The 14,237-nt window shown below is 38.6% G+C and overlaps 1 protein-coding gene across 1 annotated transcript; it reads right to left on the reverse strand.

Moving 5' to 3' along the window:
- Positions 1–726: 726 nt before the first annotated feature.
- LOC116006282 (protein MIZU-KUSSEI 1) lies at positions 727–2,042 on the reverse strand. Its single transcript, XM_031246593.1, has one exon. The coding sequence runs from the start codon at positions 1,788–1,790 to the stop codon at positions 918–920; it is 873 nt and encodes a 290-aa protein (XP_031102453.1). The 5' UTR covers positions 1,791–2,042; the 3' UTR covers positions 727–917.
- Positions 2,043–14,237: the final 12,195 nt, after the last annotated feature.

The following is a 14,237-nucleotide window of genomic DNA, read 5'->3' on the forward strand; positions in this document are numbered from 1 at the left end:
ATGTTGGCCTCCCCACATAATCATGATTAAGAAACTAACGCGTTTTCTTCAATAATACTAAACTTAGGATACAAGGATTAACTTCGTGAAAACCCATATTTTCGTCACCAAACAGGGATTAGACTTTAATTTTCCTAATGATACAATCACTTTTTAGAATTCCTAATTTTGTTTATGATAATGTGAAAAAATATATATATCAATTTTTTATTATCTAATATAAATTGTTCATATTAATTTTGGGATAGATTCATAGTTAATTAATAGATATTAACCCACATTTTCATTTTCCTAATTAGACGATGCATTTACTAGTTTTTTTTTCTTTCTAGAAAATTGGAAAAAGGTAAAATAAAAATTGAAAATAAAAAAATGATAGTAAATATATTTTCTAAATTGAAGAATAGAAAACAAATGATGAAAAAAAAAAAGATAATTGAAGTAAATGCAACCTAACAGTCCTTGCCACCATGTTGGACAACCCTCCAATATTCCACAATTTTTATTCAAGTTAATTCTAATTTTAAATCTTCAACTATTTCATTTTCTATTTTTAGTATTAACTTCAAAATAGATTAGATTCAATAACCAAATTGAAGACCTTACTAGAATTAAAAATGAAAAAAAAATAAAAATTAATATCGTATTATGGAAAGAATTTGCAAAGTACTTGTAAAGAATTAGGATGAGCACCAATAACAAGGAAGGAGATTAGTATGCATAAAATCCATGCAACAAAACTATTTATATATATAAAATAAAAATTACAGAAAATATAAAAATATTTTTCTTTATCATACACAAACAGAAAATCACTACTAATAATCATCATCGTCGTCAACATACGAAGACTGATTAAACAAGGTTTAAGAAAATATATTTTTTTTCTTTTTTCTTTTTGGTATTATTATTGATCATCATATCCTGAGTAAAAATATACTGAGTTCCGGCCCGCCGTTGCCGTCGGGGTTCATCATGTAAAACGCTTCCGAGTCACGGCTTCCCACAACTCGCTCAAACCGCGCCCTCATATACAGCAACTCTCCTTCCGACGCGCCGCCGTTTTTCTCGGCGTCCTCCACCACGGGAATCACTCCGGCGCCGACGGACACGCTCTGCACGGTGCTCAGCACGTGCCAGTCCGACGGCGAGCACGTCCGCGACTGCGCGTACCCGCACTTCCGCCCGTTGCAGTACATGGTCCACACCGGCTCTTGAAATAGCTTCACGTGCCGCCCACCGCCCCCGCCGGCGCGTGAGGGCGGAGGCGGAGCGGATTTCTCGCACTCGAGCGCGATCCTAACGAGCCCCGACGACATCTCCTTCACCAAGGCGGACGTGGAAACGGCCAGCTCGATCAGAACCGCCGGTTCGGACCGGGGATCGTCCTGGACCGCGAAGCTGACGTGGCCTCTCCTGTGGCCGAATAACGTCCCGGTAACCTTCCGGCCGAGCGCCGGCGCCGTTAAGGTCAACTGCGTCGGTATGTTAAGCCATCTACACGTCGGAAGGATTGCCGGAAACGATATAATACTCAAAAGCGACCGGAGAAGCGCGGAAACGCCGCCGCTCCTGGTCTTACCGAGCCGCCGGAGCTCCACCGGCGATCCCCCGCCGGCGCCGCCTTTCCGGACCAACAACCTATCGGAAAAATCCTCCGACGTATCATGATACACAGACGTGGATCGCTGGTAATGATTCGCCGGAATTATCTTCTTGGAGCTCTTGCAGCTGGTGGCTCTCGGCAAGGCGGCGGCGAGAGTAGTGGCGTGAAGGTGTTCGTGTTTCATATCTTCGAGATGATACTGTGAAAGAGAGATGTATGTATGTATGTATGTAATGGCGAGGAAGAAAGGAAGAGAGGTAATATGTGGGTGGGTGGGTGGGTGGGAGGGAAAGGGGAGACAGTGTAATGATAGTGTTCGAAGGTGGCTAATGAAAAGGGGAACTATGGATGCTTATGGTGCAGATGCTGATCATTTCATGCCTTCATGCTCTCTCATTTATATACACACGCAAAAATTTTGTTTTCACAATATATCCCTGCAAAAACCTGCAATCCTTACCCGAAGGTGCTGTGACCTATTTTAGAAATAAGTACTTAAGACATCAACCCTAGATATAACCTATAGAGTTAGGTTCGATTAAGATTGATGATTTGATGTATACCAATATAATTATACAGTTTGAAATGAATTCCTTATGAGTATTAGTATAATAAATTCTTAGTATCTCTTATCTCGCGATTTACCTTATTTACAAGGTCCCAAATACAAGAAGACCAATAGGGTTGGCAACTTTTTTTTAGAAAGGAGTTTGATTATTTCATTAATATTTGAAAAAAAATATTACTTTTCACCATTAAATTAAAGAAAATGACACTTTGTATTACTCAATTATTTGCGAAGTAACTTTTTATCCCTTTTTTTTAAACAAACTTTTTTATCCCTTAATTGTTTACAAAATGACTTTCTTAATCTAACTCTTACAGAATTTGAAAATGAAAAAATTACTTTGCATATAATTGATGGAAGAAACTCAATTGAGCAACTCAATTAGTCATAGAGGTGAAGATTGGGCGTAAAGACAATGGATTGAGTTGCGGCAATATAAATGCTTCTGAGGATGCTTTGTTAGGGCGTGGGGGCCATTAGAATAAGAGATAACAAGTATAATTTAGGAGTGAAAATTTGTTATTCCCATATATATAATTCAAGAAACTTTGTGAATAATCAATTAATCAACATAAAATTATAAACACCAAGAGTAAATTAAAAATTACACTTTTCAATAGCATAGAGTAGGTAAATAGAGGGGAATTATAGGGTGGTCCTGCGACGTATGATCAGAAATACACGTGCAACATCGGCGATGATTGTGATCTCAAAAGCGGCCGGGGTTGCCTTTGGTAGCGTGATTCCGACGAAAGACTCTACGTGGAGATGGACGGCCAAGATTAGTGGAAGAAGGTGCATGATTGTGGCAGAGCACGGGTGTTTCCGTGGACTCTCATTGTGTGCGGCTATGATTGCATGTTGACCGGCGGATGGGTGATTGGGTTTTCACAACGGCTCGGCTCGTTGACTGTTTAGCAGTAGTTCATACACACATGCCCCACACTCGCTCCAAACGAGTGGACAACACTTTTGAACGAGTTGGATGTATTGGCACCATTAGGGTAAAAAACACTCAATTGGGATTTATCTCCACAGATGATATTAGCTTGAAAATAGAATGAGATCTTCGTAGAATCAATAAGTATGAGTGGTGTGATGAATGAAGGAGCCAGGTGGCACACGGGGAGTTGAACGAGCAACCATAAAGAGGGGAAGTCAGGCGAAATGCCGGACAAGGGAGTCAGTTGCGTGACCGAGTGGAGGAGTTAGTTGGATGATCAAGTGGTGGAGTCAATTGGATGATTGAGTGGAGGAGTTAGTTGGATGAACGAGTGGAGGAGTTAGGCAAATGATCGAATGGGGGAGTTAGGCACATGGTTGAGCAGAGGAGTCAGACGAATCGTCAAATGAAGGAGTTGGGATGGTCAAGGGGAAGAGTCAGACGGTTGGAGGAAAGGATTTATTCAGCAAGGGACCATGCTAACCCGAAGTGAGAGTTAGCAGGTGGAGCACTGAGACGGCAGGTCTGTCATCCATAAAGGATTGGTTCATCTTCTAGCATAATAAGAAAATCACTAGATATGAAAAAACTTTTGTGACAATATTTTGAACAATTTTTTAATAGTGTTGACCTACCGATTAATTACCATATAGTCATAAAATCAACATAACTATTTAGATATCATCAACCCTCGACCATGGAGGTGGCGCGTGGGAAAGAAACCTTACTATTGGGAAGTAAGACAGCGATAGTGACATGCAGGTGACGAGCATGCGGATTAAGGTCAAATGTAAAATAATGTGCCCTTTTGTCTTTATCCATTTGGAGGAATGGGTAACCCCAAACCCGTATATGAACTAATCAAACTCATTAATAAATAAATAAGGCAATTAATTAATTAATACAAGTAATTAATATGGTTATCGTATGATTCGTATCAGCTTTGGTTGTTTTTGTGGTGCACATAATTAATGTAATTAATTAGGGACGGTTCCAAACACGAGGGCCCACGCCCACTGTGTTGTAGGGGTTATGGCAATCAGATTGGTGGCCTAACCATTTTAGACGGCCAGGATCGAGTTGACACTTGACCCTTTCACCACCTCTGACGGACACGATCTTTTTTTCTCACCGGGAAATGTTGTTTATATTTGCGGCGAGTATTATTCTTTTATAATCCAACTTTTGTGACTATGCCAAACTATATATTAGAGCCCATGAACTCATTCCTGACAAATAAAGTCCAAAAAAATTGTGAATTTTAGCATGTAAATTGTGAACATTCATAATGTAAATTGTATTAAATTTTAAGATTCAATACTAAATTGTACACTTTTATACATAATGTTACGAAAAGTCCAAACCAAGCATTCAATATTTGTGACAAAAATTGAGCTCACACATTGCTGCTGAAAGTAAGTTTTAAATGAGTATTATTTATGTTATGTGATCTATATTGGCTAAATTAAAAAGAAAGAAAAAGGCGGGTGACGCTTTATAATCAATAATTGATTAACTAGGAGTGTCAATACGAGTTGATTCGTTTTGTAATGAGTTGAAATTTTTGTAGGCTTTCATGAGCCGGCCCATTAGATCCACAAATAATTTTTCTTTTATCCTAACTTGCCTTATATGGGTTAGCTCGAGAGCTAATTTTAAAAGAAAAAACTAATAAATTTTTTTGTCCTACTCAAACTTAGTTTGAAGCTCTAAGCTGGTTAGCAATTTGTAGGCCTAATAATAATAGTATAATGTGCTTAGCAAACTAAACTATAACTGCCACAATGTATATTGGACTAATAATAATAATAATAATATAATATAATAATTCTGATAAAAAATCATACTCTACCAATTTAGTCACTCCTTTCAAATAATATAACTCGTTTTTACTGCACTCCTCATCACTCTCTTCATTCTTCACAATTCTATTTTATTGCATTATTTATTTATTTATTATTTACTTTGTTTAAGGGTGTTAAATACATAGCAGCATACCACAGTCGCAAATTTCATACATCATGATTAACAATCATGGAGATCAATATAAAAATTACTAGTTTAATATGGACGGGAGGGCAATAAATTAAAGATATCATCACTATATCTTACAAGCAAACAAATTACAAAAGAAGAAAATGTTGATCTTCTTTATTATTTTATTTATTTATTTATTTATTTTTGGGTGATATATAAACGGCACCACTCCTGCGGTGACTATCTAATCCTTGCTCCTTCTACGTCTGGAGAAATTCACTCATCCCTTCTGGTGAGTCCTCCAAGATCTTAGTCCCCTAAGTAACCATTTGCCCAAGATTGGCTAGGTAATTTGAACACTACACAGTCAAACTTTTAGCAAGGAACGTACCGTCCATGATGAGGCCGGGTAGAAATAATGTGAGTTTTAATTAAATTGGTTTCCACGTATTGGATATTGAATTGTATGACACATAATACTCCAAAAAACAAAACAAGGCTACAAAATTCCGAGTGAAGTTGTCTCTTCGAGGAGAAAGGGGCTACGTGTGTTTGCTTGGCCCTCCTTTCTTTGATGTGAAGAAGATTTATGATTCAAACCAAGAAAGTTAATAGGCATGATGATCATCTTAGATATACTTTGTGCACTAATATAATTATTTATAATACAAAAATTATATATAAATTGAAATGAAATTGTAATTTGATTTGTTTATGAAGCTCCATGTGGTTGGAATTATTACATAATATAATGGTATGCATATTGGGGCTAACTAAATCATGATCGATGGAGTTGACTAATAAATTAAAGAAAGGTAATAAAACTTTTAAATCTTTTTATATATAATTAAAATCAATAATCAATAATATCTTATAATAAAGAAAGATTAGCTTGTCTCTATGCAAATTATATATATTATGGACCAGAATTCATCATACGTGTTGTGTATCCTAATTCAAATTATCACATGTAATTAATATAGTTATGTACGTGCAGATAACAACCCAAATCAAGTTGGTAAGGCAATTAATTTGGTAATTACAAGGTTTCAAGTTTGAATTTACCAGGAAATTTATTGGTCTTTTTTATTTGAGCCAGTTAACCATGGACAACCTAGACACCTTCAAAAATAAACTAAAAATATATAATATCTTAACTATATATAGATAATTTAGACCAGTGTCCACAATACGCATGGTAAATCTAGGTCCCCGATATATCAATTGGTTGTCTATTTAATAAATTATTATTGGTTATTTTTTTATTAAAGACTTGAACGATGATGTATGAAATATCAATTTATTATTAAGAGACAAGACTAATTAGAGCTTGGGAGATTAACACTTAAGCATTTGATGACATCTCTATGGCATGAAATGACGCCATCATGATTATATAAACATCCAAGATGATATAACGTTGGACTGGTCCGATCAAATGATTGCCATTTTATTATTCATAATGTTGAAAATGGGAATTAATTACACAAAATCCTTATTATAATATATACACGTAGGCCTATGATCTAAGAGTGTTTTCTTTTTTTTAGAAAAAAAAAAATTATTACGAACATAAAAGATAAAACATCAATCATACTATTATTTTTATGAAAAATTCTAAAGTATCAATAGACCCCAATGCACCAGCTGGTAGTATGATACCACTCCAAAATAAATGAGGAAAGCTTTGTGTTTGTACCAAATATATTGTGGGGACAACGGGCACCACCGTAAACTTATTATTATTATTATTATTAGTATTATTATAAATCGTTTTTCTTTTCAAATTAAAATGCATCACACGTGAAAAACAAAGTTTAATAAAAAGTAATTATCTCTACATCTTTGAATTCTCTTAATTATATTGGCACTAAACTTTCATTGAGTAGCCATTTTCTATGAAGACAACGTAACCAAACAAATAAAAAAAGGATTATCAAACCGACCACCCTAAGACCTAAAGATATTGTAAATATTAAAACTTGGAACCCCCATGCAATATATATATATATATATATATATATATATATAATGTCAAGACAATCTAAATAAGTAATCATTTATATTATTCATCAGGATTTATCCGACATGAAGATTTACAGAGTTCATTATTTACGAAGATGTTATGAGAATCTTTCAGTGTTGGGTTGGGTTTCCCTCCTATGTGGTATATAGCTTATGTTTGGACCAAGTCTCGTTAGTGTTTGGACCAAATCGGGTGTGAACCCTATATATATTTGTACCAGACAATAGCCACTAAAAATGTCATATGCTATTTTTTCCAACATGTATATGTAAATATTATAAAGGTAAATAACTTGTTTATTCATTTATATTGTTAGTGTTTTAATGTATCGATCAAATGATTAATTGATTCAATAATAACACTGAGTGATTAATTAGGATGGAATATATGAAGGGAATGATGAATTTTTGTTTTATTGCTTACTCTTTATCATTGTGCCTGGAACTACCAAATGTCCAAATGTCATGTCCAGCTTGGTAATGGTGGGGAAAACAGTAACACCAACGAAGAACCTCAACATCATAAAGAAGGGACAACTCCTTCATCCTAATAGCCCTACGTTTTGATAATGTCATCACTTGATTGCTATATGTGTTTTCATCACGTTTGGATGACGAGGGAGAGGTAAATCACATTCGAAAAATAATTTGTGGCAGGCTCGATCCGAATATCAGACTTTCATGATCATGGTTATTACGACTTGAAGATTAGAGCCTAGACCTAGATCCACAAATTAAGGTCCAATCCAAAATAACGACAGAGAAGCCTCTTAATTAAATTTTGAAAAGAAAATCAATCAATTTCCTATCTTTTTTGTACTATTGACTCTGTTATAGACAATAGAGTAGGAACCACAATTATACAGCTTGACCACAAAGACTTTAGCATCAATTTCCTATCTTTTTTTTGAAGGAAAACCCAAAAACTTTTATTAAATCAAATGCTCAATACAAGATGGAATATAATAGAAGAAATCCAAACCAGGTTGAGAACAAGCAGCTCTAGCTAACGTATGAGCAAGCTTATTCACCGATCTAATATTACTAATATGTCCAATCAAACCACTCATATAATTTTATAAGTACAATAATCCTGGCTAGAGATTTGGTTATCCAATCCTTATGTGACAAGAGTATATTTTATACACAAATTTGATCACTTACATATTGCACTTAGTCGTCACTTATGTGAATTATTACCTATCTAAAGATCTATGAGTCAGTTTACACTATTAGATAAGAGTCAAAGATCATATCAAATTAATCTTATAATGAAATATTAAACACCGTATATATTGTCCTCTTAAACTAATTAACTAATTCCACGCGACATATTTTTTTCTCTATAGTCAATACAACTTCGTACCTTAGCTTGCAAGATCAATCTCTATCCTCCCTCTCCTTATCTCTTTCTTTGTTAGGTTTAGTTTTATTTAGGGCAAATTAAATATTTATAATGTGAAGGAAAAACAAGTGTATACAACTGTACTAGGAAGCTAAGAATGTTTTTCTAGCTACTATACTCTGAAAATGATGGTCGAATGGATTAAATATGATTGTTATACTTAAAAGTTATGAGTTTGATTCTTACCAACACTTTCTCGGTTAAACACTTAAACTTGTTGCTCAATATATTTTTAGTGTAATTTGCGGGCAATTACACGACACATATAATATGCTACAATATGGAGTAATTGAAATTCTCTAGAATAACTTTGTTCCAAGCTAGATTTTGATGAGAACAATTATGTTTGTATTAGAGTTCACAAAATATAACTGTAGGAATACAAGAGTATATATACAAGAGAATCATAAGTAAACTAGGACTGAGAATCATAAGTAAACTAGGACTGAGACTTATAGTATGACTCTATTATGTAGAGTCCTAATACTCCCCCTCAAGCGGATGGTACGGAAGTAACCTGTAGCTTGTCACGTAAGAAGCAGAACCGGGGACCTGCGAGTGACTTGGTGAAAATATCAGCTAGCTGATCCTTAGTAGAAATAAAGTGCACCTGAATGTCTCCTGCAGCTACTCTGTCTCTCACAAAGTGATAATCAATTTCGACATGCTTTGTGCGAGCATGAAAAATAGGATTAGCACACATATAAGTAGCTCCAAGATTGTCACACCAAAGTTTGGGCACTGGAAGAGGTGAAAGTCCTATTTCTCGCAGCAAAGAGAGGATCCACAGAACTTCAGCACATACATCTGCAAGAGCCTTGTACTCTGCTTCAGTAGAAGATCGAGCAACAGTCCTTTGTTTCTTGCATACCCAGGACACTAGATTGGTTCCAAGAAACACAGCATGCCCACTAGTAGACTTTCTATCCGTAGGACAACCAGCCTAGTCAGAATCCGAGAATGCATGAAGCTCACCTGAACTTGACTTTCTCAATCGCAGACCCAAAGACATAGTACCTTTAACATACCTTAACACACGTTTCAGTTGTTCCCAGTGTGCAGTGGTTGGAGCATGCATGTGCTGACAAAGCAGATTAACTGCAAAGGATAAATCTGGTCTCGTGATAGTTAGGTACTGTAGTGCACCTGCAATGCTCCGGTATTGCGTGGGATCATCATATGGATCTGTACAGGTAGATATTGTCTTTGAAGTCGTAGTAGGTGTAGACACAGGTTTGCAGTCTGTCATACCAGCTCGTTTAAGTATGTCAGTCATATACCTGCGCTGAGAAAGCAACACTCCATCTGCACACTTGACTGTTTCAATCCCAAGGAAAAACCCAGGCTCACCAAGATCTCTAATCTTGAAAGTACTAGAGAGCTTGGAGAGCAAAGCCTCCAATGCACCATGCTCATTGCTCATAACAAGAATATCATCCACATAAACAAGCAGGTAAACAGTAGCCGATCCACGAGAATAATAAAATAACGAAACATCAGTTTTAGAGGCATTAAAACCAGCAGATAACAGAAAAGTGTGCAAACGAGTGAACCAAGCCCGGGGAGCCTGCTTCAAACCATACAGGGAGCGTTTCAACAAGCAAACATGATCAGGGTGCTGAGAATCAACATACCCCGGAGGCTGATGCATGTAAACAGTTTCTGTAAGATTACCATTAAGGAATGCATTATGCACATCCAATTGCCTGACTAGCCAACCAGAAGAAAGAGCAAGAGAGAGCAACAACCTGACTGTAGTAGGTTTAACCACCGGGCTGAAAGTGTCAAAGAAATCTTGACCCGGGACCTGATTAAACCCTTTAGCCACGAGCCTGGCCTTGTAGCGCTCAACAGATCCATCAGCCTTCCTTTTCGTGCGAAACACCCACTTGCAGCCAATAATATTCATAGACGCAGTGGGAGGAACCAAGCACCATGTCTGATTCTACAACAAGGCATTGAACTCCTGATCCATTGCCTCCCTCCATTTAGAGTGTTTGACTGCCTGAGTATAACAAGTAGGATCAACAGAGGAAACTTGCATAGTCAAACCCGCAACCGGAGCCACAGACCGACTCCTAGTGGCCATGGAGTGAGACCTCTCCGTGGGACGCACAGTACGACCACGTGGCCGACCACGAGGCCTCTTCTGAGCCACATCAGCAGGAGGCGAGGGAGCTACCACAGATGGATCAGCCACAGGATGAAAAACAGATTCAGCCCAAGGTCGTGCAATAGATTCTGATGGAGCCTGCAAAACAGACTTAGCACCAAAAGGAAACACAGCTTCATTAAACCGCACATGACGGCACACAAAAACTTTATTAGTACGCAGGTCCATGCACCTATAACCCCGAAACGAATCAGGATAGCCCAGAAAGACACATGGAGAAGACCTGTAAGACAGTTTATGACGATTATATGGCCGTAAGTGCGGATAGCACAGACAGCCAAAGACACGAAGAAAGGAATATGATGGCTGAGATCTGTGCACTAAGACATGAGGACTAGAGTTATGGAGAGTATGCGAGGGCATTTTGTTAATAAGGAAAACAACAGCCTCAAAAGCAAAATGCCAGAACCGAGACGGCACAGAGGCACGAGCCATAAGTGCTAGCCCGGTTTCAACCACATGCCTGTGCTTCCGTTCCACACGACCATTCTGTTCGTGTGTGTACGCACAAGATTGCCTGTGACTAATACCAAGCTGAACAAAAACAGAATGTAACTTTTTATACTCAGCCCCTAAATCAGATTGAACAGCTTTGATTTTACGATTGAAGGCACGTTCAACTAAACATCGAAAACGCTCAAAAACAGAATATATATCTGACTTTAATTTCATAGGAAAATACCAAGTATAACGAGAAAAGTCATCCACAAATAAAACAAAATAACGATAACCCTCAGAAGAGAGTACAGGAGCAGGGCCCCAAATGTCCGTATAAACTAAATCTAGCACATTCGAACTAACAGAGACAACACGTGGCAATGGGAAACGTGCAGATTTACCCATTTGACACGCAGAACACACAGTATGAGAAGTTTTATTCGACTCACTAACAGAACAAGACTCCAAGACTCGATGTAAAACACGCTGATGCGGATGACCCAAACGATCATGCCACGTAGACGCCGAAGCACGAGCAGAAATAAACGCGGAAGGTGAACCAGAAGGAACCGGCAAGGTATAGAGCCCACCGGTACTATTGCCCCGCAAAAGAATTTCCTTGGTCCGAATATCCTTCACAACAAAGAAGGAAGGGTGAAACTCAAAAAACACCTGATTATCCGACGCAAAGCGCTGAACGGATAATAAAGAGGCAGAAAGACGGGGAACATGTAAAATATGAGACAACTTAAGAGACCTAGAAGGCGTAGAAATAGAAGCATGACCCACGTTACTAATAAGTAAAGGCGTACCGTCACCAACACGTAAAGTGTCGTTACCACCATATTCTTCAGAAGTAGAGAGGGCAGCTATATCAGGTGTGGCATGATGTGTTGCACCAGTGTCAGGCAACCAGGTATGAGCAGTCACGTTATTCGCCGAATCACCCTGATGAATAAAATTCGCTTGCGGAGAAACAACATAAGGCAACTTGTAACAAGACAAAGCCGAGTGACCAAATGAACCGCAAATTTGACACTGGATGGAAGAGCCTCTGCCACGGCCTCTCCCACCGCCACGTGACTGCCGACCAGAACCGCCGCCGCCGCGCCATGCAGAACCTCCGCGACCGCGAGCAGAACTAGAACCAGCACGACCGAACGGTGCTCCGCCAGCCGAACGGCCTCCTCCACGACCACGCGACTGGCGACCTCCTTGAGCAGCGAAAGCCGCCGGTGCAGCACCTCCAGGCAATGCGTAATCATCACCGGCGATGAAGTCTTGCGCGCCCAGCAAGTCAGCAAGCTCAAGGAGCGTCACCGGATGTCCTCGAACCGCCAGCGAAGAGGTGACACCCTTGAACTCCGGTCGAAGGCCGCGGAACACGTACAGGTTCTGTTCTTCCAGCGTTACCTTCCGGCCGGCGAGAGCTAAATCTTCAACAATAAGCCGAGCTCGCCCGAGATACTCTGCCGTCGACGAATCTCCTTGCCGGAGACCATGGAGTTGGCTAAGCAAGTGAAGTTGGCGGGATTGAGAGGCGGAAGCGAGGGACTGCTCAATGGCATCCCACAACTCCTTCGATGTCCGACAGCCGACGGCGATGGAGAGCACCTCCTCGGACAGCGAAGAAACCAGGAGAGACAGCAACCCTTGATCACGGCGAGACCACGCAACAAACGCCGGATTCCGAACGCGGGCAGCAGCAGCGGACGAGGTAGCAGCAGACACGGCAGGGAGGAACTCCTCCGGGCAAGGACACGATCCATCAACAAGATCAATGAGATCATGGCCACGTAGAAACGGGAGAACCTGAGTACGCCAAAACAAAAAATTGCGGTGGTTGAGTTTGATGCTAATGTAGTGATGAGCAGAAGAGAGCGACGACACTGGAGCCGGCGCCGCAGAACTCACAGCAACATCTGAAAAGGTCCGCCCAGAGGCAGAGCCGTCATTCGTAGCCATGGGAACAAGAACGAAACCCTAGCGACTGATACCAGATGAGAACAATTATGTTTGTATTAGAGTTCACAAAATATAACTGTAGGAATACAAGAGTATATATACAAGAGAATCATAAGTAAACTAGGACTGAGAATCATAAGTAAACTAGGACTGAGACTTATAGTATGACTCTATTATGTAGAGTCCTAATAATTTTAACATGTGGTGTAATTCGTTTTGACATTTGGAATTGTCAAAGTATTCCTCCCAAAAAGACGATGATATCAAATTGTAATAATTATTATTACTATATATATATGCAGTAATATACTTATAATCAATATACTTGGTCTTCGGGACGGTCTTATCATTACAAAAAATTGAGAATTCACTAAAATCATTCCTGAAAGGCTGAAACGGACTCAGAAGCTATTGTTCAGGTTCTAAGTAACGAAGTGCAGCTTCAAGTCTGGAAACCAACACCTTAGTTACCGGCTGCAGGAGACTCATGGGTCATTTTTGTTTCATCAAGATCATTCATGTCTTTCGTGAAGGTAACCAGTGCACAGATTTCTTAGCTAATATGGGTCAAAACGTTCCATGGTGTACGACAGTTCTGAAATATCCCCCAGATGGTTTGAACGAGTTGAGCTTCTGATTCGTGACGCTTCGAATTTTACTACTAGTAGACGTCACTAACCTCTCGAGGCTTTCAGTCCCCCTCTCACCGAAAAAAAAAATAGAAATTTTGATAATAGATACACGTTTTACATATGGCAATGATTATAATTAAGTTTCAATGCTTTAAGTCATTATATAAGTGGAGCAATTAAAATATATATGCTACAATTATTTAACTTAAATGTTAGGGTGTTTGGTTTATGTATCAGGAATGTGAATTAAAATCATATTTGTTGTTTGGTTGACAACTTTTTTAAAATACAACTATAAGATTTGATTACTCATTCAATTAAAAACATCATTCCCTATTTTCAAAAAAAAAAAACATCATTCCCTAATTAAAAACGGATATCGTTCCATTTTATCCTTCCTCATCTGTCACCTCCCAATTTGCCGCTTCCTCACTCTATCCCTTAGATTTTTGTTTTAATTTTTATGATATTGATGCTTTGGATGTCTTTATATTATGATCAATTG

Source organism: Ipomoea triloba, chromosome 15 (assembly GCF_003576645.1).
Source record: "Ipomoea triloba cultivar NCNSP0323 chromosome 15, ASM357664v1".
Classification (NCBI taxonomy): Eukaryota; Viridiplantae; Streptophyta; class Magnoliopsida; order Solanales; family Convolvulaceae; genus Ipomoea; species Ipomoea triloba.

Bases quoted from the DNA above. Each gene is read 5' to 3' on its own strand.
- LOC116006282 (XM_031246593.1), bottom strand. From the start codon at position 1,790: ATGAAACACGAACACCTTCACGCCACTACTCTCGCCGCCGCCTTGCCG.